Source organism: Thamnophis elegans, chromosome 7, assembly GCF_009769535.1.
Source record: "Thamnophis elegans isolate rThaEle1 chromosome 7, rThaEle1.pri, whole genome shotgun sequence".
NCBI classification, from domain to species: Eukaryota; Metazoa; Chordata; class Lepidosauria; order Squamata; family Colubridae; genus Thamnophis; species Thamnophis elegans.
Genome location: NC_045547.1, coordinates 22,817,224 through 22,843,860, shown reverse-complemented (window position 1 = coordinate 22,843,860; position 26,637 = coordinate 22,817,224). Strand labels below are relative to the sequence as shown.

Sequence of the window (26,637 nt, the reverse complement as noted above, 5' to 3'; positions counted from 1 at the left end):
GGTGCGTTTTGTTAATGAAAAACTGTCCGCGCTCCGCCCCAGCGCGCGCATGCTCGCCGTCAATTGCCCAGCCGAGGAGTTTCTGCGTCCGGCGCGCGCTTGCTCGTTCTCAGCCTAGCTTTCCTCCCGGCTTTCTTAGCCACTGCCCAGTCTGCGCTCCCCCAACCTCCCTCCCTTCCCTCCCCCGCCCCCCACCGGCACCACGCGCGCGGGCGCGCTCCCATCCGGCCACCAGCGCGCGCGCAGGTGCTTTCCAAGCCTCGCCTCGCCTTTTCTCCCCTCCACCCACACCCCGCCCCCGCCTCCTTGTCTCCGCTTTCTCCTCCGCCCCCCCTCTCGCCGCCGAAGAAGCGTCACTGGGAAGCTGGAGGGTGGGCTTTGTGGAAGAGAAGGAGGGCGCAGAGAAGACAAAATGAGGGAGGCTTCCCGTTAGCTGCAGGAGCGCCGCCGCCGCCGCTCCATCCCACGTGAGGAGTCGGGAAAGGCCAAGAAGCAACCGCAAGCAGCCGGTCCCTTTCTCTCTTTCTCTCCTCTTCCTGGACTCTGGAAAAGCAAGAACCCTGGACGGCCGGAATAGCCCCGCCAGCTGACTTTTCTCCGGCCTCTCCCGCTTTTCCCGCTCCTCTCCTGGCGTTTGCAGTCCCCGGCTGTACCGAGGAAGGGGCCTCGTCTCCCGCGCCCTGGCCGCTGCTTGCCTTCCGCCGCGCCGGGTGGCAGCTCCTTTCCCCATCCCAGTGCGGGGTTCCCTTTCTTTCTCTCCCCCCCCCCCCGCCGTCAAAGCCTGAATCCCCCCGGCTTCTTTCCGACTGCCGCTCTGCCTTCTCCACCTCTTGCCAGTGGTCTGGCTCCATCCATTGCCTTTCGCGCCGGTTCCTTCCTCCCAACCTCTCCTCGGAACGGGGTACCCCAATCCACACCCCGCCCTTTTAACGTAGGAGAAGCTCCTTTCACTTTATCGCTTTCCCTCCTCCCCGTCCCCCCTCCCTCCCCTCCATCTTCTCTTCCATAGTGCCGCTTCTCCCTTCACTAGTTCAGACCCTGCCTGCTGGCCCCAAGAGATTTTTACCCCTCTTCTTCCCCTTGGGTCACTTGCCAGCTGCTTTCCACGTTTGCCGCTTTTGACCTGCAATTTGACAGCCCAGGAAAGGGGGGGCTAGATGTGGGGAAACCCCCTCCCCCTCCCCATGCCTTCAATGACTGATTGCCTGACCACTGGGGTTGGATGCCCAGAGGAGAAAGTGGACAGCCCACTCAGCGATTTCATCTGAGGGATGCCTGTGGTGGCCGAGAGGATGACTTGATGTTTGGCTTTGCCATGGATGGGTTGAGATGCTTCATGGTTGCCTTGGTCACGTTGCTGCTCCTCTATCGCCAGTGTCCACCTTGGTGCACTGCCCGACACCTGGTGCTTTGGACAGGGTTCCCGGTATTGCTGCCCATCTTACTGTCGGTGCCGGCTACTCTGACTTCCCACGTAGCAGGTAAGGGGACAGAAAAGGTTGTTCTCCAGTCCCAGATTTCGGCTTTCTGGCTTCAGTATCTCTTTCCAGCTTCTTTTGTTGAGCCTGCAATTAAGGTTCTTTTTAATGACTTAGGGAAAGTCCTGTAGTTTTACCTTCCCAGCAGACATTGTAGCCAAAGGCTTTTTAGAATCATTCCCATCTTTTTCATCCTGCCTTCATTTGCAGGACAGTTATAAATGAGGGTTTCTCCACCAAATAAAAGTGTTTCTGGAATATTATATCGATGTGCACTGTGAGGATGTAGAAGAACAATTAGGCTTATGCCTCTCTCTTTTTAAATGTATCATTGGGAGAAAATCTGTTTGCCTTTTGCTGGGCTTGTATGATTAAATCTGAGAATTACTTTCTTTCTAAAATTGTTTTTACAAAGTCAATATATTTTTTCATTTGCCGGTGAAATAAATAACCGCCATCCTTCTGTGTGTGGAAAGACTAGGAGGCCCTCTCTGTTGGAATGGATAAGGAGTGGCTTGCTGCTTGTAATTGAATTGTGTTTGGAAAATGGATATTCCCCTAAAAACTAATATACATTAACAATGTATTTGGAATTTGCTTTGTTGTGGGAAATGGTGAAGCATTTTTCAAAATAAGTGCTTAGGTGTTTGGAAAGGTCTTAGTATTGGCTTCTATAATTCTGGGTGCATTTATTTGCAGCTCATTGTAGAATCACAAGGGCTGGAAATGAGAGCAATATATAACTGTACAGTTAAACCTTGTTCACATTTGTGTGTTCAGATGGATCTGGTTTTGCAACCACTCATCCTAGTTTGTTAGCGTTAAACTGCAAGGCTATTTTATTCTGCTTTCTACTTATAGTAGAGTTTGAAATCCAGCTGGGATATTGAATTATATAAGTGGTCTGAATAAATTAAATAAATCATAAAGGTGGCAAACACATTGCCTAAACTATTTCCATTTCTAAAAAGATTCCCTCCTTCTTTCCTCCTTGACTGCCTGCCTGTCTCATGAAAAGGAAATACCATAGGAAAACCTTATTACAAACTTTCATGTGAGCTGAAGTTTAGCACACCTGGAGGATACTAAGGTGGGGAAGTCTGATTTATCTAAAAATTCAATTACTTCCAGGGACATCTTCTTGCCAGTTGAAACAGTTTTTATTGGCATGCCAGTATAGTATAGTATAGTATAGTATAGTATAGTATAGTATAGTATAGTATAGCATAGCATAGCATAGCATAGCATAGCATAGCATAGCATAGCATAGCATAGCATAGCCTTTATTGTCATTGTACCTCATGTATACAATGAAATTGGTTTTAGCCTCACTGGTTCAATCCATGACAAGTACAAACAACATAAATAGTATAAAGAATAATCCCTATGCAAATAATTAGGGGAAAAAAGAAAAAAAGAAAAAGAAAAACTAGTCATACCTTTCTGCGTGTGCGTGAAGTGATTGTGGTTGTGTTTAAGAGTCTGACAGCCCAAGGATAGAAATTATTTTTAAACCTGGATATTGTTTGGCTGGCTATGCTTCAATGTCTTCTGGCCGATGGTCGAAGTGCAAAGAGACACTGACCAGGGTATGAATCATCTCTGAGTATCTTCCTTACTCTGCTAAAGCAGCGAGACCTGGCAATGTCATCCAGTGGTGTTAGAGGGCAACCAATGGTTTCTTGTGCTGAATTGATCACTCTCTGTAGTTCCTTCCTGTCTACAGCAGTTAAACCAGCATACCATATGTAATGCAGTATGTGATGACACTTTCTATTGTGGACTGATAGAAAGAGGTCATCAGCCGTTGTTCCACCTGATTTTTTCGCAGGACTCTAAGGAAATGAAGTCTCTGTTGGGCTGATAAAAGTACTGATAAAAGTTATGTTGGTAAGATGTTGGCTTTCTCTAGAATTGACCTAGCTACAATTTGGAACTCCCATCCTGATATCTCCACTTGGAAAGTTCTTTTCAGCAAATGGGAGAAAACACCTATCAGACTTCTATTGGAAATTGAATTATCACAATACCTAAGCTTTCTCGGTTACAGTTGATGACTTGTTTGAATGTTAGGCTTAATCACAGACTCAGTAACATCATGATGCTGTTCTAAATACTAAGAGACAACATTGGAAGAGAGCTGGGGAAATCAGAGTTGGATTCTCAGGATTTATAGTTACCTTCAGGATTGAAAAAATCAAGTTGAAATGTTGAGAAAGAGCAATTTCTTACTCTGGAAATTGAGGTGGATTAAAAAAAAGATGTAACATCAGTGTGGATTGTGATTTGATTCCTAGGGAAGGAATCAAGTTGGGAAAGAGATCAAGTGGGTTAACATGTGTTGAGCTATGGTTTAAATATGAAATTGATATAATTGATTGAATAACCATTGTTAACTGCTGCAATTAATGCAATTAGACATAACATATAGCATGATATAGATCACAATAATGTGGTTCACTCAACATGTTAAGCCAAAAGCAAGTAAACTTCCTCATGTGATATTTTTGTATGAACAAGGATTGTTCCTTGTAGACATTTGTACACTTTTAGGTTAGATTCAGAGAGATTATTGCTATCCCATTTCTAGCTGAATAGAACATACTGAGTGAAAGATGTATCAGGAGATTCTGTAGTTTAGAGACTATGGACATCTGTTAAAAATGCCTTGTCTTAATTATTATGCACTTTTATCATTTGCACATACGATCTTCCCTTGGAAATGGTATATTAAGGCTGAATAGGCTGACTACAGATCTACCTTATCTGAAAAGATACCATGTTGGAGAAGACTGGTTTATATATCCTACTGTTTGACAAACTGACAAGACTTCTAAGATCTCTTGCAAAAAGAATGGCTGGCATTCTTCAGGTCTGCCAGGCAATTTACTTCATTCGGGTCTTACTATGCTTCAGGTGTTGCAGTCATTATTCAACCGGTGCAGCCTTTACTGAGATCTACTAGACAAGTTCAGCAAGAATGATTATATTTTACCAACACATTCATCCTAGTTCTTTTCTTTCTTTCTCCTCGTAATGTCAGGATTAACTGTTCTGCACTGACATTTTTTTCCTTCTCCGAAGTAAACTGTCTTCTGTGTTGTTACACATTTTCCTGTCTGCAGTCAAGACAGGTGGAGCTGCAGTGAAAGTTGAACAGGTGATTTGTGGAAAATGTGGACTGGATGCAGTCTGGGAATTAGTTTGACACCCATTCTCAAATACACGCTCTTCCTTGCCTCCTTTCCTAAGCAGATCAGAATCTCTTTTCAATTAAGGAGGTATTGATATCTTTATAGTCATCTATTTACTGGAAACACGATTCTGTTTAGGAGAACTTGAATACCCTGATTTTGAAAAATCACTTGATTTGCCCAGAGAAGGTTTCAAAAATAGATTTTTAAATTGACTGAAAAGCCTTATCTATACTTTGAACTATATTTTTTTCCAGATGTCACAGTTTTACTTTTTTCAACAAATAGATTTTTTTGAAATATATGCAGGTAGATTTTTTTTCTCTTAACTTTGTAAGTATAAATATGGTATTTGTTGAGTTATTACAATGTTGCTGTTATTAATATTAGTTTTTTTAAAAAACTTTTCTGTTCTGTGTTCTTGTTACAGTATTATAATCATATACTGTATTTCTTTGTTCAAAGTGTTCTGCATGAATTGTTCCATTGTATAAGGATATTGTCAGTTTTAAAACAAGATATTTATTCAGCTATCTAATATGCACCAAGGGTAAAGTTATTTTCTGTTTTAACCTATTTAGCAAAGGTAGTAGGTTATATATTAGATTGGTTATCTTATCAATCCTTTAAGTTTTTCAAAACAATTGATATTGTAATAACTATAATGGCTTGTAAAAAATGAAGCAATTGGTGATAGCAATATTTCTTTCCTTACTTCCTTCCTTCCTTCCTTCCTTCCTTCCTCCCTCCCTCCCTCCCTCCCTCCCTCCCTCCCTCCAACCATCCATCCATCTATCCATCCATCCATCCATCCATCCATCCATCCATCCTTTGACTTACATACCACTCCAATAGATAATTGACCATGACCAACTTATGATCCTACTTCACTTAAAGATTAAAACCACTGGGAAGTAATTAGATAAACAAACAATGTTATATAGTAAATATCCTATGCTGCAGGACCATTGTATGTCATTAATATTTCTATTTTTTAAAATTGGTACATAGGAATTATTTAATACCGGTAGTCCTCTATTTCTAACCATTCATTTAGTGATCATCCACAGTTACAATGGCACTGAAAAAAGTGACTTACAAAAACAGTCCTCACACTTAAATCCTTTGCAGCATCCCCACAATCATGTAATCATAATTCAGGTTCTGGGCAACTGAAGTATATTTACGATGGTTGCAGCAGGGTCATACAATCTTCTCATTAGGCTTTGGCCTGGGGAGCTGGATTGACTGTGATTTGTTTAACTGCATGATTCATTTAACAACCATGACAAAAAAGATCACAAAATGAGGCCAGACTCACTCAACAACCACCTTGCTTATCAAGGTAATTCTGGTCCTGATTGCGAGGGTAATTAAGGACTACCTGTATAAATATTATAGTGTATTTGGTCCAAAATCTATTGAAGCAAAGCTATACGTATCTTTCATGGTGAAATTGTTTGCTTAGAAAAGCAGATTCTTTGCCTCTTTTTAGACTAGCAAGATCATTTTTTTGAAAACTAACTAATTAGAAGTTAAGATATTTCTAAAGCAAAGGTTGGCATGTAATTAATTGAATGTAACAGCATGTCTCCCCTGACATTGACAGTAAATTTCCCTGCACTGGTGCCTATGTTTGTTATTTGCATAATAATATAATTTTGAATAAGCATGTGATTATATGCTTTGAACATTAGAATATGTCCATATTGTACTACTAATCCTTTTACATTTTTATAAAGCCATATTTTTCTATTAACATTTGAACTGGAATATATGGAGTGTCTCTTCCCCCAGAGTTTTGTATGAGAATAATTACTTCAGGACCAAACAGCTTTTAAAAAATTACCTGTAACTTAGTTTTTCTAAAAAAAAATTTAATAAATGGATTTTAATTTTGTAATTTGTTTTTAAGCATTGTTGATTTTACTATGATGGTTTTATTTAGGGATCTTTTATTGCTTTTTTGTAAACTACCCTGAGCTTTCATGAAAGAAAAAGAGTGAATTAGTAAAATAAACAACAACAACAATAATAATAGGAAGCAGTGGTTGATCCAAGAAAGAAATGAAACAGAGAATATGGATGTTTAACAATTTACCCCAAGACTTAATGTGAAGGATTAAATCATAGATTACTATTTATAGATGAACTAAATCAATGCAGTTTTAAAAAAAATTACATTTGTAGGAGTTACTATTTATATGAGTACAAGGAATTGTTTTAAACCAGATTAATTTAAAGGGTTCTTAAATAAACCTCTGATACTTGTTATTAATTTTTATCCATGGTTTTTAAACATACAATCTGGTCCTCGATTAAAAAAAAACCTGAACTTAGTTTGAAAACTTTTATTATGCAGTAAAACAGATTATGATGAACCATAATTAAGAGAAGGGAAAATTTCACAGTGATAAAGTTTTAAGGTAATGAAATCCCCTGATATAATCCTACTCTGAAGCCTGGAAGGCTAATTAACCCCCCCCCCTTTTGCTTGGACAAGTTGATCCTCTAGCCCACAGGTGTTAAACTTGATTTCATTGAGGGTTGCATCAGGGTTGTGTTTCACCTCAGGGGGCCAGGGTAGGCGTGGCCAGGGTGGGTGTGGCTAGCTCAACGTCACTCAAGTTGAGGGCACCTATGGTGGCCCGAGTGCTCTGATAGCGAAAATGGGCTCCTGAGCTTCATTTTTGGCTGCAATGACCTGCAATCCTCTGCCAGCCAAAATGGAGCTTGGGTGGGCTGCCCTCCCAAGCTCCATTTTCACTGGCAGACACCACGGGCCGCTCCTTTGCTGTTTCCAGGGTGGTCCCACGGGCCAGATCTAAGCAACCCATGAGACAGATCTAGCTCCCAGGCCTTGAGTTTGACACCCCTGCTCTATCTCACGGGTGTCAAACTCGATCACGTCATGTGACATATTGTGATGTATCGTGATGTTCTTTGCCTTTGCAGAGCTGGGGTGAGCATGGTCTGCATGTGATGCATCCAGCCTGCAGACCGCCAGTTTGACAGACCTACTCTAGCCTCAGGGATGAGTCCTTTATAAACTTCATATCTGATGTCTCCAGTACTTCTGTCCATTTTTATAAACTGCAGATCATTTCAGTGGGCAGATCCCATCACATTAAATAGTTCTCCCAGCTGAGCAAAGCATCAAGAGGGCAACTGAATTCAGAATGATTTTCACATGTATCTCTCCTTCCTATCAGCTGAGTATTAGAATGTATTTGAGCAAACTGACTGAAACAGACAATCAAAAATCAAGGAGGAATAAGGCAGATCTTAGGGAAAGTTGATCCAGCATCACCCAATCTTTGGTACTTCTGCTTCCAATGGGAAAGATTCACTCCACTCTCTGCTTATAGGCAGCTTTTATGCATGTTGAACCTTTGATTTCATCTGTCAGACTAAATTGTGGGAAAAGTGGAAACCTCTTTCATTTGCCAGTTCTTGTTTGATGATTTTTTTGTTCTATCTTTCATTACAATACATTGGAGTCTGCATTATTATTATTATTAATCTTCTCATCTATTTCCTCCCACTTATGACTGTATGACTGTAACTCTGATGCTTGTATCCTTACGATTTATATTGATTGTTTCCTGGTATGATTTGATTGCTTATTTGTACCCTATGACTATCATTAAGTGTTGCACCTTATGATTCTTGATGAATGTATCTTGAATGTATGCACACTGAGAGCATATGCACCAAAGACAAATTCCTTGTGTGTCCAATCACACTTGGCCAATAAAGAATTCTATATTCTATTCTATTCTATTCTATTCTATTCTATTCTATTCTAGTTCATTTACCAAGTGTTGTGCCAATCAAAGAGAAAATTAAACAAGGTTATATGTTAGCTCTGCATTTGTTTAACTTTTACTGACATGATGGAGTCCAAATAATTTGGTCTTTTTTTGTCTCCTAATCTGAAAATGTATAGAAATGTATATATACTTTGCTGTATTCAGATGATATAGCATTGGCATCTATGATCTATAGAGAGATTCTGATATAATACTGTAAAAAAAATTGTTTGGAAATAAATGATCAAAAAATCATGGGTTTTTCAAGGAAGCTAAAAAAATTATACTTGTCATTAAAATAGGCACCCAACTCAGGAGATGTCATAATTAAAATATTTGGTGATTGTTTTCTATTCTGCTGGAAACAGGAAAGACAATGGTTCTAATATTGGTCTTAAATATTGAAGTGGAAAAGAGGCGGCCCTAAAACTATTTGAAACTAATATACTGACTATATAGTCTCTATAGGGCTCAATTGAGTCCTCTTTCTAAATTTACTCCTTTGGTGCTCATCCATCTAAATGTTTTACATCCTCTTTTGAAGTCTCTAGTTGTATTTCAAATACTGGCCTGCATTTGGAGACAGGTATGATGAATGTGAAGGCCACATTTTTTATTTCACTTTTGCCTAAGATTATATCCCCCCCCCCAATATGGCTGACTTCTTTCTCACTGTGGGATGGATTTCATTTTGCAGGAAAATGATCATTATCACAGAAATTCTCTCCACTATAAGCAAGCCAGGCAACTTTCTAAACAGTGAATAATGACTGTGGAGTACTAAACTGATTTAAATGGGACCCCTAATCTCCATGATCCTTGCAAAGTAGTTAGAAGGACCCCTTTGACTTGCTGTAATACTTCCCTTTGACTATTCTTGATGAAAGATATAGAATGAATCCCCTTCTGGAATGTCTGTGTCCCTGTAGTTTTGGACACATATCTATTCAAGGTGACTTTCATATTCATTTTATAGAGATATTGTAAGAACTCTAATCTCTAGGCTATGTGAAATGTTTTCTCACAATTGTCTGGGTAAAATTTTATACCATAGAAATGTATTTATGTACATTTCAAAAACTGCAGAGGTGGGTTGCTCCTGGTTCAGCACCAGATTGGGTGAACTGGTAGTAGCGGCGGGAGGCTCCGCCCATCTGCCTGGATGCTTCTGTGCATGCACAGAAGCAGGGCACACACAGGTGAACTAGTAGTAAAAAAGATGGAAACCCACCACTGATATACTAATTTATAAACTTCACTTCAATGGTTTTAGGCAGTTACAGGGCTGTTCAGTGATTGGAATGAATGAATGAATGAATCATTTTAAGTAGGATTTATGATACCTTCAGTACAATAGGTTGTCTACTTATATACTATAGTTAAAGCAAATTACAATAATTGTGGGGAATCACATTATTTAAAAAATGGTCACAAAGTTTGTTCTAAAACCTTGTGTACTATGTAGCTAATTTTTTCTGTTAAAATCTAGCGAAGGATTGATTCAAAATCAACAGATGCTACATTCGATTCTGAGGAAGGGCTCAAAGTGTTCCAGAAAACTCTGTAGCTGAAGAGATTCTTGAATCTGTATCTCCATAGTTCTAGATTGCAGCATGTATCTAGCTATGGGTTTTTTTTTCATTCATCCCTTCTTCAAAAGTATTTTTGTCACTGAATTTTTCATTTTGGGTACTTTAGCAAACAGAATCACATGTAGACATGCTTTTTAAATACAACTTGCTTTATGAAACTGACCTTTATATCCCATTCAAATGGACGGAAAATGAGGACAGTGGTGAATGTGTTTACATGAAGAACTTGAAAGATTGCAATAAGATATTCTTCATACACTCTTTCCAGAGTGTAACCCTGTTACATTAGAGCAATTGATTTGTCTGGAGAATTTCCTACAGAGAAGCTCATTAACACAGCATGGAGCTGAGCTGTAGGCTGGACCTTGCTTGGCCTTAGATGCAAGAGCAAAATCACAGAAGTTTAAAATAGTGTATCATTAAAAGTGTGTTCCATCCCTACGCGTGTTCTGAAGTATCCATTCTTCAGAACAACGTGGTGTCAGCATCCTTTGCTTTGCTGATCTTAACAAAACATTCCATTTAAGGATCCCTTTGATTTGCAAAGGGAGACAAAAGACTAATCAACAGAAGCAGATATCCTTTACCTCCTCCTTTCAGTCATTGTCTTAGAGTCCAAAAAAGGGAGCACCCACAATTCTTTTCCTGACAGCCATGCACATACAAAGCATCCCTGTCGGAGACTACAAAGCAAGATTTATCATTGACAGTTGGCTGTAGACTAATAAAGGGGCTCATGGGAAGTTTATGTTTTAGGCTGGGTTTTCAGTTCACGCATGTCCATCTAGGTTGGGATTTGATAGCACCGAACTAGTTAAAATCCCTGTTTCTGTGACAAAGGGACCACTGCCATCAAATCTATCTCTTGAACACATGGCATTCTTTTGTTTCTGGCTTGTTTGCATAGTGGCGATAAAGTTAGCTCGTCAAAGATGGATTTACATTTGTATACTAGATCACAGTGACTGGCATAGTTTGCTGCACCAAAAATTAGGCTCTTGGAAGAATTTAATTTCAGTGTAATAAGTGGTTAATTTATTTCAGAAAGAATAGCTTGCTACACATTGGACTCTAAAGCATGTGATTAGTCCTCACTTTTTTGTTTGAAACATGCACACATTCAAATGTATTTTCCCTTAATCATGGCTGAGTCCTCTTGATATGGAGGGATCTATCTTTCTGAATCAAAGATATCCACTACAAGGGATTTTACATATTAAATGTGCCCCCAAAAAAGTGATATTGGGAAAAGAGGTGGCAGGAATAACAGAAGACTAAGGGGAAAAAAAACAGGACATGATGGCTAAGTGGCTAAGATGCTGAGCTTGTTGATCAGAAAGGTTGGCAGTTCGGTGGTTCGAATCCCTAGTGCCGCAAAACAGAGTGAGCTCCTGTTACATGTCTCAGCTTCTGCCAACTCCAGCCGTTCAAAAGCATGTAAAAATGCAAGTAAAAAAATAGGAACCACCTTTAGTGGGAAGCGTTCTGTGCGCCTTCGGTGTTTAGTTGTGCCAGCCACATGACCATGTCTTCGGAGAGCGCTGGCTCTTCGGCTTTGAAATGGAGAGGAGCACCACCTTCTAGAGTTGGGAATGACTAGCACATATATGCAAGGAGAACCTTTACCTTTAAGGAACAAATTCCTAATATTTGAAACTTTATGAGCAAGATGCAGTAATTGGCTGATATATATGTGACGTGTGTGCTACTATCATGTCTTTTTCTTTTGAGATATGAAATAGAATTCCTGTTTTGCAGACAGATGCAACTCTTTAAAACAACTGCAACCCATAATGCTATGCATGTGAACCCCCCCAGCATGCGCACATGTGCACGATAAGCTACCCCCCACTTTTGCCGTGATTTTTTCACCTTCCCCAGGCTCCAGAGACTTTCTAGGAGCCTGGGGAGGGCGAAAATAGCCCCCCCACTCCTGGATGTTCTCCAGAGACCTCAGGAGCTTCCCTGAAGCCTCTGGAGGGGCGAAAAAAAGACCCATGGGGAACCCGGAAGTTCAGGAATGGTGACTTCTGGTTTGTCCATAGGGCCATTTTTCAGGGAAGCCTCCTAAAGGCTCCAGAAGGTGAGAAACAGTTCTATGAGCAAACCAGAAGTCCATCCCTGAATTTCCAGTTTGCCCATAGGGCTGCTTTTTTGCGTTTTGGAGGCTTCAAGGAAGCCTCCGGAGGGCAAAAAAACGGCCTTAAAAGAAGGCTGAAGTCAGCTGGCCAGCTTGCACATGCGCCCTGGCCAGTGGACAGGGCAACGCCTCACGTGCCCTGACAAATGGCTCCGCGTGCCACCTGTGGCACGCATGCCATAGGTTCGTCATCACGGTCCTAGGTCATAATCTAAAGAAAGGTATTGAGGTATAGTAGAATGTGTCCATGCATGACTGAAAACCATTTTTACTATCAATCTAGAAGATCTTGAGCCCTGCGGAGCTCTAATGTGAACTCATTTGCCAGTGATTTCATACCACTTAAAATCAAATCTAGAAACACGAGACTTGAATTTTAGGACTTCCTGTGCATATATTTCCTTCTTTAATAACTTGTAAGTAACAGAACAGTTTTGTTATTCTTATTTTTGTTGATATTTATTGTTTGGATCATTTTTTAGACTTTCTTGTTCTTTACCTTTATTTATTTATATTTTGTACGTTTCAAGCACTCATCTCCCTCGGGAGAGGGGCTCTGGGTGGTGGACAGTTTAATCAATAAAATTAAGCACTGAATTCAAAATATTTTAAGATAAAAACATTATAAAACAACATTATAAAAATTTCAAAAGATGAAGAATTCCAAGATGGGGGATTGGCAATTGTTAATACAGGTGTGGTGGGGTTCTCATGGGGCCAGCCAGCCCAGTGGTGGGATTCAAATTTTTTTACTACCAGTTCTGTGGGCGTGGCTTGGTGGGCGTAGCAGGGGAAGGATACTGTAAAATCTCCATTCTCTTCCCACTCAGCTGGGACTCGGGAGGCAGAGAATAGATGGGGCCAGTCAGAGGTGGTATTTACCGGTTCTCCGAACTACTCAAATTTCTGCTACCGGTTCTCCAGAACTGGTCAGAACTTACTGAATACCACCTCTGAGCCAACCCCCTGGTTGTGTGGGTCCCTGTGTCCTCCACACAAGGCTACACAGCCAACTTTTGACCCCTTTGCAGAAGGCCAAAAGATTGGGGACTTTTCTCATGCCTGAGGTCAAGATGTTTCATGATGCAGGGACAGAGGCAGAGGAGGCGCTTTTCATTGACCCCAGCAGCTGAATTTTTTTGACTGACAATGTCTGCAACTTATCTTCTCTGCCTGAATGATTGGGACAGGCTATAAATATTACAAAATTGCTACATATTTTATTAAAGTAACCCTGTCTCTCTCCTCTCTCTCTCTCTCTCTCTCCCTCCCTATCTATCTATCTATCTATCTATCTATCTATCTATCTATCTATATATATATATATATATACACACACACACACACATACACACACACACACACACACATATATATATACATGCACATCAGGGGTGGGTTTCTCGCCCCGTTCCAACCGGTTCGGTTGGAACGGGGCCGGCGGCATCCTCATGCACGCGCGCGGTGCATGCATGCGTACTAGTGTCTGCGCGATGCTCCAGCTGCTCCTGGACGATCGCGCAGGCGCTGTATGCGTCCTGCGCATGTGTGGAAGTGCAGAACTTGTCAAAAACGGGTAAGGACCGCGGGCGGGCGCACCCTTCGCCGTTCCCGGAAGTTACTTCCGGGTTCGGCGACCAACCGGTTCGCAGGGACCGCCACGAACTGGTTGAAACCCACCCCTGATGCACATATACATGGTTGGTTGAAAATGCCAAGTATTCATTGTACCTATTATTTTTTGAGAATATTATTCTATCAAAATGCCTGGATACTAAATCCTCTTATTTTTTTTTATTAAGGTATTTACTCCAACGTATATCCTTCCCTTTCTTCTGGGAGTTCCAGGCACAATACAAACAGGCATCCTTTAGTTTTCTCCCCAGAGAGAAGATATTTGAAGTGGACAGTGTCAAAGGCAAAGGTCTGGCTCTTAGGTTGCCCAGTCAACTTTGTGGTCAAGCAGGGAACTGAACCTGGGTCTTTGCTGACCAAACTGAACTATTTAATTGCTATACTGGCCTTCATGAAACATCTTAGATCTCTTTTCTAAGTAAGGATTGCATTGCAAGTCCTGTAATTTAAGTTCTGCAGAAATTTACAAAACTCTGGAATTTTGTGGTCTCCTAACCATTCCCCTCTCCTTAGGATGGCCAAAAGTAGCTTTCTGAAATCATGGGCTTTTCTAAATTTGAGGACATCGTTCGCACTCGCATCACAGCCTGACTATGCAGAGAATGCTTTTTGTCTTTTTCGTAGAGAGTTGAAGCCAGCTGTGAAGTGTTTTGAGTAAAAGCAAATGATCCATCAAAGATTTCTTAAGTCTTCTATTACAGTGGACAGTGTCTAAAATAAACGGTATGTAACAAGGTTCTGGTGTCATGTGCACGGAACTTCTCAGCTGTCTGGATGGCCATCTTTATCGGTTACACTTTGTATATAGTGTGTCCTGGTATGAGATTTCTTCTTAATTTAGTGGCTGCAGTGGGCCATGGGAAAGGATTGAATTACACACAATATAAACCATATTCTAGAGTTCAGCATCTGTCCAAATTCCAGATTCTTTTCATATAAATTACGATGGTAGGAAGCCTTTATAGGGACGCGGTGGCTCAGTGGCTAAGACACTGAGCTTGTCAATCAGAAAGGTCGGCAGTTCGGCGGTTCAAATCCCTAGCGCCGCGTAACGGAGTGAGCTCCCATTACTTGTCCCAGCTTCTGCCAACCTAGCAGTTTGAAAGCACGTAAAAAATGCAAGTAGAAAGTAGGAACCACTTTGGTGGAAAAACAACAACGCTCCGTGTGCCTTTAGTTATGCCAGCCACATGACCACAGAGAACATCTTCGGACAGTGCTGGCTCTTCGGCTTTGAAACGGAGATGAGCACCGCTCCCTAGAGTTGGGAATGACTAGCACATATGTGCAAGGGGAACCTTTACCTTTACTTTTATAGGAAGCCTTTATTTTGAAAATCTAGCTTTTCACTTGTGTTTTGTAGTGAATTATTCAGCTTCTTATCTCAGATAAGGTTGTGATACCTATATTTTGGCATATTTTAAAAGTTTGTTCTTTTGATATTCAATAAAATCAAAATTCACATTTAAAAACAAATTCAATGAAATTTGTATTCATTAAAAAAAAAAAGAAATCCAGTAGGAACTGTCTTTTGCATCAAAAAAGAAATCATAGCCATGTTGCCATGAGGAAAAAACAACAGCCCCAAAGCCATTTTCTTAATTAAGAACAAGTGGTGCAAAAGAGTGCAAGGTTTTGAGTCCTTCAGAATTTATCACACAGGATTTACTAGTGGACATTCCTGGTCCTGACTAGGTGTTTGAGGTAGAGAATATTTTCTGCTATAGGAGCATATAACAGAATGAAAACAAAATATGACAAAACTTTGATTCTCCTTGGAAGAATTGAGAAAAACAATCAATTTGGTCATGCAAAACAATATGATGTGCTCAAATTTCTTATTGATTTATTTTCCCCCTTTATATTTTTACAAATAACTCGAGATGGCAAATGTATCTAACATTTCCTCCTTCTATTTCCTTCTTATAACAACAACAACCCTGGTGGCACAGTAGTTGGAATGCAATATTGCAGGCTACCTCTGCCTACAATCAGGAGTTCGATCCTGATGGGCTCAAGATTGACTCGGCCTCCATCCTTCCGAGGTTGGTAAAATGAGGACCCAGATTGTGGGGGGAAACATGCTGACACTATAAACTGTTGAGAGAGTGCTGTAAAAAAATGTTCCCCAACCTTTCCAGACTGGTGGACCAGTAGTAGTGGCAGCGATATGGGGGAGGGGAGAGAGGGGATGGTTTTATGTACGTGCTGCTTTCACAAATGTGCCCACTACTTCTGCGGCCCAGTTCTGAATGGGCTGTGGCCCAGCACTGGGCCCTAGCCTGGGAGTTGGGGACCTCTGCTATAAAACACTATGGAGAGGAATATAAGTCTAAGTATTATTGCTATTTCTGTTACTAGCCTGTAAGGTGGATTGGGCTGAAAGACTGGTCCAAATTCACCTAGCTAAAACTATATTACTCTTGTTAATGTATATGTTAAATGTGGGGAATTTGCAGCTGGTTAGATGCTACTGACCCAGAATTTCCAGCATTTCCAATCATGATTGATTACCAAAAAAACCTTCTGTAGAGTGGTCCCAACACCTCAAGGGTCACATATTCTCCAGTCCTACAGTACAACTGATTGCCTTGAGAACCAAGATGCTCTACCACATTACAGTACTGATCCCTTATAAATAGAAATTTACAACATAGCCAAAATAATTCAGGTCTACCTGGCCTTTTCCATTTCAACAACTGCTAGTTTGAAAATGCTAGCATTGACAAAAGTAGTTGTTTTTCACTAGAGGATAGTCTAATTTAGCTGTACAGCTTGTCATCTATTTTGATGTTCACTTCCATGAGAATCTCACAGAACTTTGTAGGCTGGAAATTTTATTGGTATATGACAGGATCTTGCTTTGAGGTATTTTCCAAATATAGTTGTTACCGATGACACAATTTTTGTCTGTGGTACAGAATAAAGTAATCAGAAATATATACATAACATACTGAAGTCATCTAGGTTTTAGTAGTATGTAGAGTTTGAGGCTTTAATAGTGTTAATTATTGCAGGCAATTAATGTCACACTTATCAAATTGTAGATCATCAAATGCTATTCAGTTATTAAAAATGTGATGTATGTTACACATACGTAAATGGTTAACATAGAAAGAATCCCCATTTACTTCAGCAGAGCTTACACTGCTTGGGTGAACACATATTTAAATCTGCTGATAATAGCAGGATGAATAATTGGAATTTCTTGACTATTTGTCAGACTTCGGGCCATCTGATCCTGGAATTAGAAGTCATACAAGCAGTGTTTCAAGAACACATCCCTTGATAAGGTCGTTTGTCATCTGTCCAATGTAGGGACTAAGAGTTTCTCTCTTTGAGGCAGGAGGACCTTTTGATACATCTATAGTGTTGCTGTAATGGGCCACTCATTACTTCTGACCTTGCCTGAGTACAGGTGTTTTTTTTGACATGAAATAAACAGAGCAAATCCCTTAAGTATATTGTACTGCAGTCTTCTTCCAATCCAATATATGCAGCCCTTCACAACAGATGATCATTTTTTTGATACTGCTTTGCATAATTCATTGTAAATATAGTATCGGAATATTCATTTCCAAAACTCAAGATATGGCAAGATGGTAATTGCCTGTGTTTATTACAGATAGTCCTTAGTTAATGATCACTTGTTCATTCAAACCTATGATGCTGCTGAACATGGGGGACTTACGACCTGTCTTGAAATTCCAGTTGTCATAGCACCCCCACAGTCATGTAATTGCAATCCAGGTGTGTGGCATGAAGTTCACATTTTCAACTGTCACAACATCCAATGATCACGTGACTGCTATTTGCAACCTTCCCTGCCAGCTTCGCGCAAGCAAAGTCAATAGGGAAACTGGGGGGAAGCTAGAAGACATGGTCAAATGAGGTTCTTGCTTAATGACCTGCAATGATTAACAATGGAAATTCCAGTCCCCATTACCATTGCTAAGCAAAGAATTTAATACTGGCACTATTACCTAAATACATTCTCTCAGTACATCTCTGCCTAATGTTTTCTGAATATTCCAGTGATTGGTGCCTGGAATGAGAAAGTTGTTGTTGTGTTTGTCAAATAGGTGTAGTTGAAACCAGTTTCAAATTCTGAACTGGATTTGAATTACTATGGAGCATCTATTGTTTATTATAGAGTTTATACTTTTTTTTGTTTATTCCAGGAGTGGGTTGTTGCTGGTTTTACTACTGGTTCGCAACCTCCATGCACCCCAGACACGCACTGTTCAATGTAAATTGTTCTTAGCGCATGCATAGAACAAATTACAATGAACTGTGCATGCGCAGTCACTAAAAACCAAAGCAATAGCAGCCCAGTGGTGGCAAGGGAACTAGTTTGGGGGCGTGGCAGGCCTGAGTCGCTGCTGGTTCTGTGACCCAGGCCTGAATTCCAGTACCGGTTCACCTGAACCGGGCCAAACCAGGAGCAACCCACCTCTTGTTTATTTCCATGCTCATGGTTTAACTTCATCTTTCATTTCTCAATACAGAATTGCAAACTCTTTCTAAGCTCCCCAAATGCTTTAAATATGTGCCAAATAAATTATTGGATTAAAAAAAAAACATTCGATGACTGACACTGACTTTTTAATAAACAGTTGCTGGTCTTGAAACAAAAATAACTGGAAAATTCTTCTCGGTTCAGGCTGAATTAATTCAAAGCAATCTATTTTGCCATCCCATTTTTTCTTGATGGTGAAAATAATCCCAACACTCTCTGTGGATTATTTAGTGAAGTTTAAGTTATATATTATATTTTTAACCGTACAAATCAAAAACCCCAGACTATCATTTAACGTATTAAAGAAAATTCCCATTCATTACTTTGGCAACCTATTACAAGGGAATTATGGCCATCAAAATTAACTGGCCTCATGGATTCCCAGTGGTTTTTGTTGATCTGCAGCTAAATGTGTTGTTTAGATTTGTATCCTGATATTTAGCAGGGTTTTTATTTCTTTTTGCTGAGGTGGACAGTTTTTTTTCCCCATTAGACATGGGTGGAATTTTTATTAGGCAGACCTAGTCTGGTTAATATTTTCCTTACTGTCAAATTAAATCTTCATGGTAGCAGTGACAGCATTAAGAAGTATCAGCACTTCATAGGAAATTTTGTTTGGCACCCTTATGTTTCACCGTGGGCTGTTTGCATCTTCATTCACTCCTCCAATTAATTCTTCTCATTCTTAGCTGCCTTGGAATTCTTGCAATCAAAATACTGCAAATAAGAACTTTCTCCAAAGCTCTGGCATGTTCTGAGAACAAAAGACACCATCAATTATCTAGTCAACTTTCAGAGGGAGGGGCAGGTTGTAACAACACACCCTTCCCTTAAAATTCTAAATATGGCTTGCGATAAAACAAAAAGAAGAGATGGTAAAAACACTTGGTTGCTGATACTATTTGCATCTAAACATAGATCCTGATGAATGGCCTCTGCATGGATGGTAAAAGCAAGGAGCAAGTCCTTTTCTCTCCCCCTCCTTTGTGTCTTCTTGTGGATTTGTCCACTTTTCTGTAATTGTAACAAGTTGCTTGGGACTCAGAGTTATCCTCCCAATATTTGCTTGAACACTGTTTGGGAAAATAAAAGAGATTGAGCGGGAGAGGGAGAAATCGTCAGAAAAGAAGGATTCTTCTCTTTCTGGCCCTTTAGGCTAACATTGCCTTTCCTTCCAAAGGAAAATTGAAAAATGCATCTGGCAGTTAAGTTTGGAAACTCCTTTTTATTAATGCCTGAGACTCAGGGATGTTTGGTAAAAGGCAAAGGAATCTCTGCTGATTTTTACTCCACTAGTCCTTGCTCACTATAGGGCAGTGATGGCGAACCTTTTACGGCACTGAGTGCCCAAACCGTAACACACGCGTGTCCCAGAGACCCAGCTGGTCAGTGCACATTCGCTATCACGGCTATATGGGATGGTGCCATTGAGCCAGTACTGTTCAAAGATATTTCCGTGGTCATGTGGCCAGTATGATGCCATAGAATACTGTTACCTTCCTATCAAAGTGGTACCTGTTTACTCACTTTTACATGCTTAGGTTAGCAGGAGCAGGAGTGAGGATGGGAGCTCACCCCATCAAGTGCCACTCAAGTCTTGAACTTGGGCTGCTGGCTTTCCAGCCAGCAAGCCCAGTGTCTTAACTGCTGAGCCACCACACTGTCCTTTTGTGATTTGAGAGAGACATAAATATTGTGCTAGAGAATGAATTAAAAGTGGATCCATTTTTTTCCTAATTTGATCTAGCATGTAAACGCCACTTAGATAATGTAGATGACTCTAGTAGTTTTCTGTGAAACCCCCATGTGCTAACATGCAGCATCTTCTAAATGCCTTCTATTTCCAGAAAATACAGAATATTTGAGACTTATGGCATAGAATATCTAGGTCTTTTTGCTGTAAGACAATTGATCCCCAGAGTTAACTGGCTATGAATTTTTGCTTCAATACTTAAGTGTTGCTAGACTGAATCCTTGTTCTAATCCTTGGGGAGTTCCTGCAGCCCATCACAATGATCAGTCTTGCTTCGTGTTCATTATAAAATTAATATACTGAATATAATATAATATATTGAATATAAGACTTTGGGATGATGATAATCTTGAGCTGATTCTTGCACATAATGAGGGAGGTTGGCTCTTTTTCTTTCTCTTTATCCCATTCTGCTGTTATTGTTTTTTGTTCTGTTTTTGCCTTTTTTTTAATTTGGAGAGTGGCTGCCAGCATATCGTTCAAAGGTAACTTTTTGATCCAAAAACTTCACAACCTAAGTTTGGCTTAATACCAAAAATAAAGCAAAGAATTCAGTGACAAAGGAAACATTCTTAACCCCCAAAGATCAATGACACCTTCAGGAAATTATTAGATAGAGAATATTTCTCAGCAAAAATAATTTGACACAATTGGTTAGAGCTGAGAAATTCTGTCTGAACTCAAAAAATAGGGAAAAAAGAACAAATTAAGAACAAATTAAAGAAAAGAAACACATAAAAACTTCATCACAAGTGTAAAGAATTTTAGTAACTTATCACCTTCTTTTAAAATAAAACAGGTGGTCTCTTCTTCCCACATCCCATCTCTTGTCCATAAACAAATCCTTAGTGCCTCCATCTGTTCAGACTCAATCAGCCAAACTCCATTAAATATTACCATAAATAAAAGAAATTTTTAAAGACCCTCACTCTAAATTAATTTGTCTTAAGGTCCTCCTACAGAGCTGAATATCAATAAGGATGGGTTTGATGTGTGTAAACAATAATCTTTTCACAATACTTTATTCCATTAGTATGAAAAGTCTAAAGGAGGTTTCTATTGCTAGGGTTAGAAGGGCTTTTTCTGCAATACAAAAGTAGCTATCTTACTATGAGTTTAGATCAAGAATAGCACTTTTCTCATGTGATTGGAGTGGGTGAGGGACTAGAAGAAAATATACCTGGAAGTAGACAGGGAAATGGAAATGGAGATGAGAAACAAAAGGCAAAGCAAGCAATACAAGTGATGGAAGAGATGAAAGGGATTATTGGAATGTTCTTTGAAGAGTTCAAAGTTATTGCTAAAAGAAGATCAACATTGATCCATACAATAATCAAAAGGGAAACTTTAGTTCTTAATTAACTAGCTGAGGCAGCAAAGGCAGAATTTTAAATGTTCAAATATTGCTTCCTGCTCATTTTAAAAACAGTTTCTTGAAAAACTGGATTTGCATGTTAAAAAAAATCAATTTGGGTTTGACTTGGTGTTACTTATAAATAAATCATCTACTTAGATTAAATATTGTTTTTAACGTTAAGCATAGGAGTAAATTATATTTGTTTTTTTTTAAAAAAAACTTTTTGTTGTACTACTTTAAAGGAGCTAAGTCAGTTTCCTTTTACGTGAAATGAAATTTTGAGCAGATGGCTTTTGATTTTATGAGGAAAAGCAAATTTTTCTCTGCTGCCGTTGGAGGCTGACTGAACCATCATGTTACATGATCAGTAACCCTGCCAAGGAGTAAAATGCTGGTTTCTTTATAAATGATTTATGAAGTTTTATTTAAAAAATAAAGATCAGACTGATCTTGATGGCATACAGGGAACAACTTTGATGCATTAGAGGAAGACCTTGATGGCATTCGAGGAAAGCTAAAAGTTGAACCATTTCCAAGAGAATTCTAACTAGCTAGGGAGTTTTACCCATCTTTTATTTTTACCTTGTTGCTTACTGATTTTTCATCTTGAATTACTATATCTTAAATTGTTTCCTGTATTCTAAGACATATACTGTGAATGATTTAATGTTTCTATCTCATATAAATTCTCTGCTGAGAATTGGCGGGATAGAAACTGAATGGATGAATAAATAATCCCATCATGATGAATAGAGCTATGTTGGTTTTCAGTTCATATATATGTTGTGCTTAAGAGTCTAATGAAAGTGCTGTCAGAATGGTATATTCAGTCTGCCACCCATTAAGTTCTCTGAGAGCTTAATGTGTTACTCACATCTGAAGAGTTTCAATAAGAAACTGGTCATGCGATGCCTCTTAGTGGCCAAAGTAAGTGAGTGTGCTGTAGTAAAGTACTATAGAATAGAATAGAATAGAATAGAATGTAGGACTGCTGCCCTGCCACCATGCATAAGAACCATTTTGGTCTATTGGTTAAAGCACCAGGTTAGAAAGCAGACTGTGAGTTCAAGTCCCATCTTAGCCATGGGGAAGTCACTCTTTCTCAACCTGACTTATCTCCCAGGGGTGGAAGTTGTTGTGTGGAAAACAGGAGGAGGAAGGTGTGTTAGATATGTTCATCATCTTGAATTATTTGCAAAAATAATAAAGGTGGAAATATAAATAAATGCCTTCAAACTACACTTTTCAGAAACTCTTGGGTTGCATAGTACAGAGGAAGATGGGAGGGGTATAACCTTGCCCTCTTTCCTGCTCCCTGTGGCTCCTATTCCCAGTTGACTAATAGGCCCAATAGGTGAGCAGCTGTCAGCCCTCTTGGAAGCAAGATTGAAATTTGAAATCTCTTAAAAGCAGTGGCTTTTGAGAAAAAGATGAAGAAACAATTTGGATGCCTGCTGGAAAGGTAGGGCTGGCTGATGGGGGCAACAGTCGATGGATACGCCTTTATCCTTCCTGGAGGAGTCTCTTGGGGCATGGTAGAATAGGGAATGGGGGTGCAGTTTTCCTCACAGTCTGTGGCTCCCTCCCTTTCTTGGAATGGGACATTTAGGCACTGACCATTAGCCATGCTGTCTTCGCTCCCAGCCACCTGCCTCAACCATTTCACAGCTGAGTCTCTTGGGAATAGGGCGGCATACAAATTGAATAAACTACAACTACAACTACTGCGTTTCCTCCTCCTCTGCCCCCCCTTGGCAATTCTCCACCAATGCCCCCCTAGATGTCCAACCCCAGCCCTTGGTCCTAACTCATTCTTGTAGAAACCATTTGATCCAGGCCATTTCCACCACAGGACAACCATGATCACATGCTCCCCAACACCTCCATGAGTAAGAATCAGCCACAAAGATTGCCAGCAGGGCTGCCAGCCCCCCTCCCCCCCAGTGGGATCGTCCCACCCACTGCCAATTGCCTGCTGTCCCCCTCAGCGCCATTGCTGCCACCTGATTTTGAGGGGGTCTATATCAGAATAGGGCAGCCTAAGGCCAATTGTTAACCAATGAAATTGCCTTATATAACAGTTATTCTCTTTGATTTCTTCTGTCTCTGTATTGTCTACACTGATTGACAGTAGTGTTCCATTGTTGAGATAGGAATCATTTGTCTCAGTCGAGATAGAGAGAGAGAAAAAATGAAAATGGAATCTAATACAAAGCTTATGAGCTACACCTTTTGGACTATAGGATACAATTGCAAAGCAAGCATTACAATTTGGATACTTTTTATTTCTGTTGCATATGGCTATTAATCACTTGTTTCCATGCTGAGATAATCTGAGTTTCTCCACTGAACATTCTTGACTAGTGATTCTGCCAAAGCATTCTTTGTTAGTTCATAAAAAAGTAGATTATTCTTCCTGCTTAATCCTGCAGTATCAAAATGCTTCTAGTTTGAAGCAAAAGATAAAAAAAATAGAATTGAAATACATTAAATCATTTTATTATTTATTTGGCATTTTGTGGTCATAGTCATTTACCTCTGGTTCAAGCTGCCAGAAAACAACACCCACATTGCATTTTTTAAAAAGAATATATTTTTAAATAAAAAAAACAGAAATTGGAATGTAGGTATTTTAGAACAGATTGTATATTTACTTAACTGGTATGTTCCTATTGTTTGTTCATCATTTTAAATATAGCATTTAAAAGAAAAGTGCATTATTGAATTGATGAGTATGAATTATGGCCATAAGTCATGGCAATCAGTAAGCAAGGCATATTGGTTCACCTCATTTAATGGCCACAATTTCTTCTCTTCCCACAGTGGTTGGTAAGCAGAGTATGTGGTACCTCAGGAGGTGGGGAACATCCCAACTCACATGCCATCCTGGGGTTTTCCCCCTTTCAGGCACCCTTGTACAACTTCCCCCCTTGCTGGTTCCTGTACCCTTGGACTGAAAAACCGCCAATCCACCATGCCACTTTTCTATATAGGCCTTGGGCCATGTTGGAAGAGGGTGTCAAATCATGATTACTGCAGCTACTCCAAAATGGCGTGAATCAGTCTCTGTATAGGTTGTCTCTGCGACAGTCTTCTGGTTTAGATCTTCAGAAAAAGTAAGTAAAGCCAGGTGTAGGAGATGACCAGGCTGAGCCCCAAGGTGGGATCAAATGTGTCACCAGTCATAAGTCCCTGTGTGCCCACAAGACATCTAAGTCAGCCCACCTTGGAATTCCTTTGATTCTTATCTACTGCCAATTTGTTTTGACCGTTAATAACTCAGATTCTTGTAGAAAGCCTAAGCTTGCAATAAATCTTTATAGTCATTTGAACTGCCTGAATCTCCTGATTTCCCCAGTGCTTGCAAACAAGGTGTGATAAGGAGGGGGGAGGGCATAGAGTGTGGGATCATTCTGGTTGGGAGGTGAGCTCAAAGGACCCAGGAAGGTGGGGTGGGGGCTAGCAAGTGAGGGCAGCTGCAATATCCCTGCAGTTGGCAGGCAGAATACCAAGCACTCAAATTTTGTTGATGTGACCATGGCTACAGATCATAAGTCTCTTTGTTTAGCACCATTGTAATTTTGAGTGTTTGCTGAACCAATAGTCATAAAATGTAAATAAAATGATCCAATCACCTCTAAAACAATTATATTTTTTAAGCCATTACTGTTATCATTACTATTAGTTTGGTTTATATTATACCTTTCATTCAAGAGAGCTTATCTGCCAAGCACCCTTCATTTTATCTCCAGAATATCACCACAGTAAAGCAGTTAGGTTGGTAAGTATGACGAGTTCACACGGTGGCTTTCCATAACTAGAGTTAGCTTCTAGTCCTAATTCAACATCTTAACCCTTATAGTTGTAATTTTATTTAATGTCTTATCTTACTCATTTGTTCTTAATTTTTTTATTTTGTAATTTAAATTTGTTACAGTATAAATCTTCCCAAAATAATTCATTCAGGCTCATTTACACACACTTGCTAATGTTCAGAATTAACTTTGTATATAAATAAAACAAAGCTATGAATTTACTGAAGGTATTTCTATTCTGGGGCCCTTTTCAGACCTTCTATTTCCTCTAAATATAGGTTCCCATTTCAACTACTTTTGTGCCATAATTCACCAGATGTTTATACCGCAGAACTAACATTTGTTTTATAAAGTGGCTTTGATGTGTTCTTTTGCCCTCAAACTATAGATTAAAAAAACAAGCAGTTTTCACCTTATGCCTTCCCTTGTGGTCAGGAGGCTGTTCCAGAATAGTTACATTTTTATGTAGAAAGAAGCAGCTATTCAGAATTTGCCTAAATGCTTGTGTTTGCTTCCACATTCTGAGAATGTGAGAAAATAATGTTTTTAATATTGAATATGACAATAAATTGATTGTGCCATCAAGATTATGTTGACTCTCAGCAATCACATAGATTTTCTCTAGGATTTCTTCCCACCCTGATTCTTCATGTCTTCCAATGGTGGAACTATTGCTGGTGGTCTCTGAAATAAGCTTGCTTTAATTGTTTTTTTTTAAAAAACACAAAAAAAACCCAGGAGTACACAGAATAATAGTCCAATTTCAGTTCCGAGTTCCAAGAACCAAGCCAGGTTAGTCACCTAATTCAAATATCAGAATCTCATGAGCAGAATCATCACACAAGACCCACAGATGAAACTGTTGCTTCCAACAGGTGAATAGGACTGCCTCTTAAATCAGTCTGCAGACAGCTGTTTCTAATCAAAAGATTTACTCCCTTGCTAGGCAAAGAGCCTCATAGAAGCCTCTGCTCTGTTTTCCTCTGTTCACTGGGTGCAGAGGTTGGAAGGCCTGACATACACATCTGACAGCTGTTCCATCTGTTCCAGCTGCTCAGGTGGTGCCTATGTTTGACCAGGCTCCGGTGATTTTTGTCTTTGTATATCCTGGGACTGATATTCCAGAGGATCTGCTGGAACAGCTTCACATTCAGAATCTGATTCCTGGCCATGACAGCATGAAACCTTTGCTAGCATTTTTGGGTCCTCTTTTGAATTTGAGTATAATATTTGATTTTATTGCTGCAATTTTATTTGAAGTTTTGTTTGGGTTGGTAGGTTGTATTTTTAAAAACAAGACACTAGATTTTTTGAGAAAGAAAGCCCTCATTTTTTGAGAACA

General features: G+C 39.8%; 1 protein-coding gene across 1 annotated transcript in view; it reads left to right on the top strand.

Annotated features, from left to right (window-relative positions):
* Nucleotides 1-338: 338 nt before the first annotated feature.
* Nucleotides 339-26,637, top strand: part of KIAA1549 (KIAA1549 ortholog) — a 122,220-nt gene continuing 95,921 nt past the window's right edge. Inside the window, exon 1 of the mRNA XM_032222121.1 lies at nt 339-1,481. Coding sequence (XP_032078012.1) covers nt 1,223-1,481 — 259 coding nt within the window. The 5' untranslated portion in view covers nt 339-1,222. The remainder of the gene's footprint in view (nt 1,482-26,637) is intronic.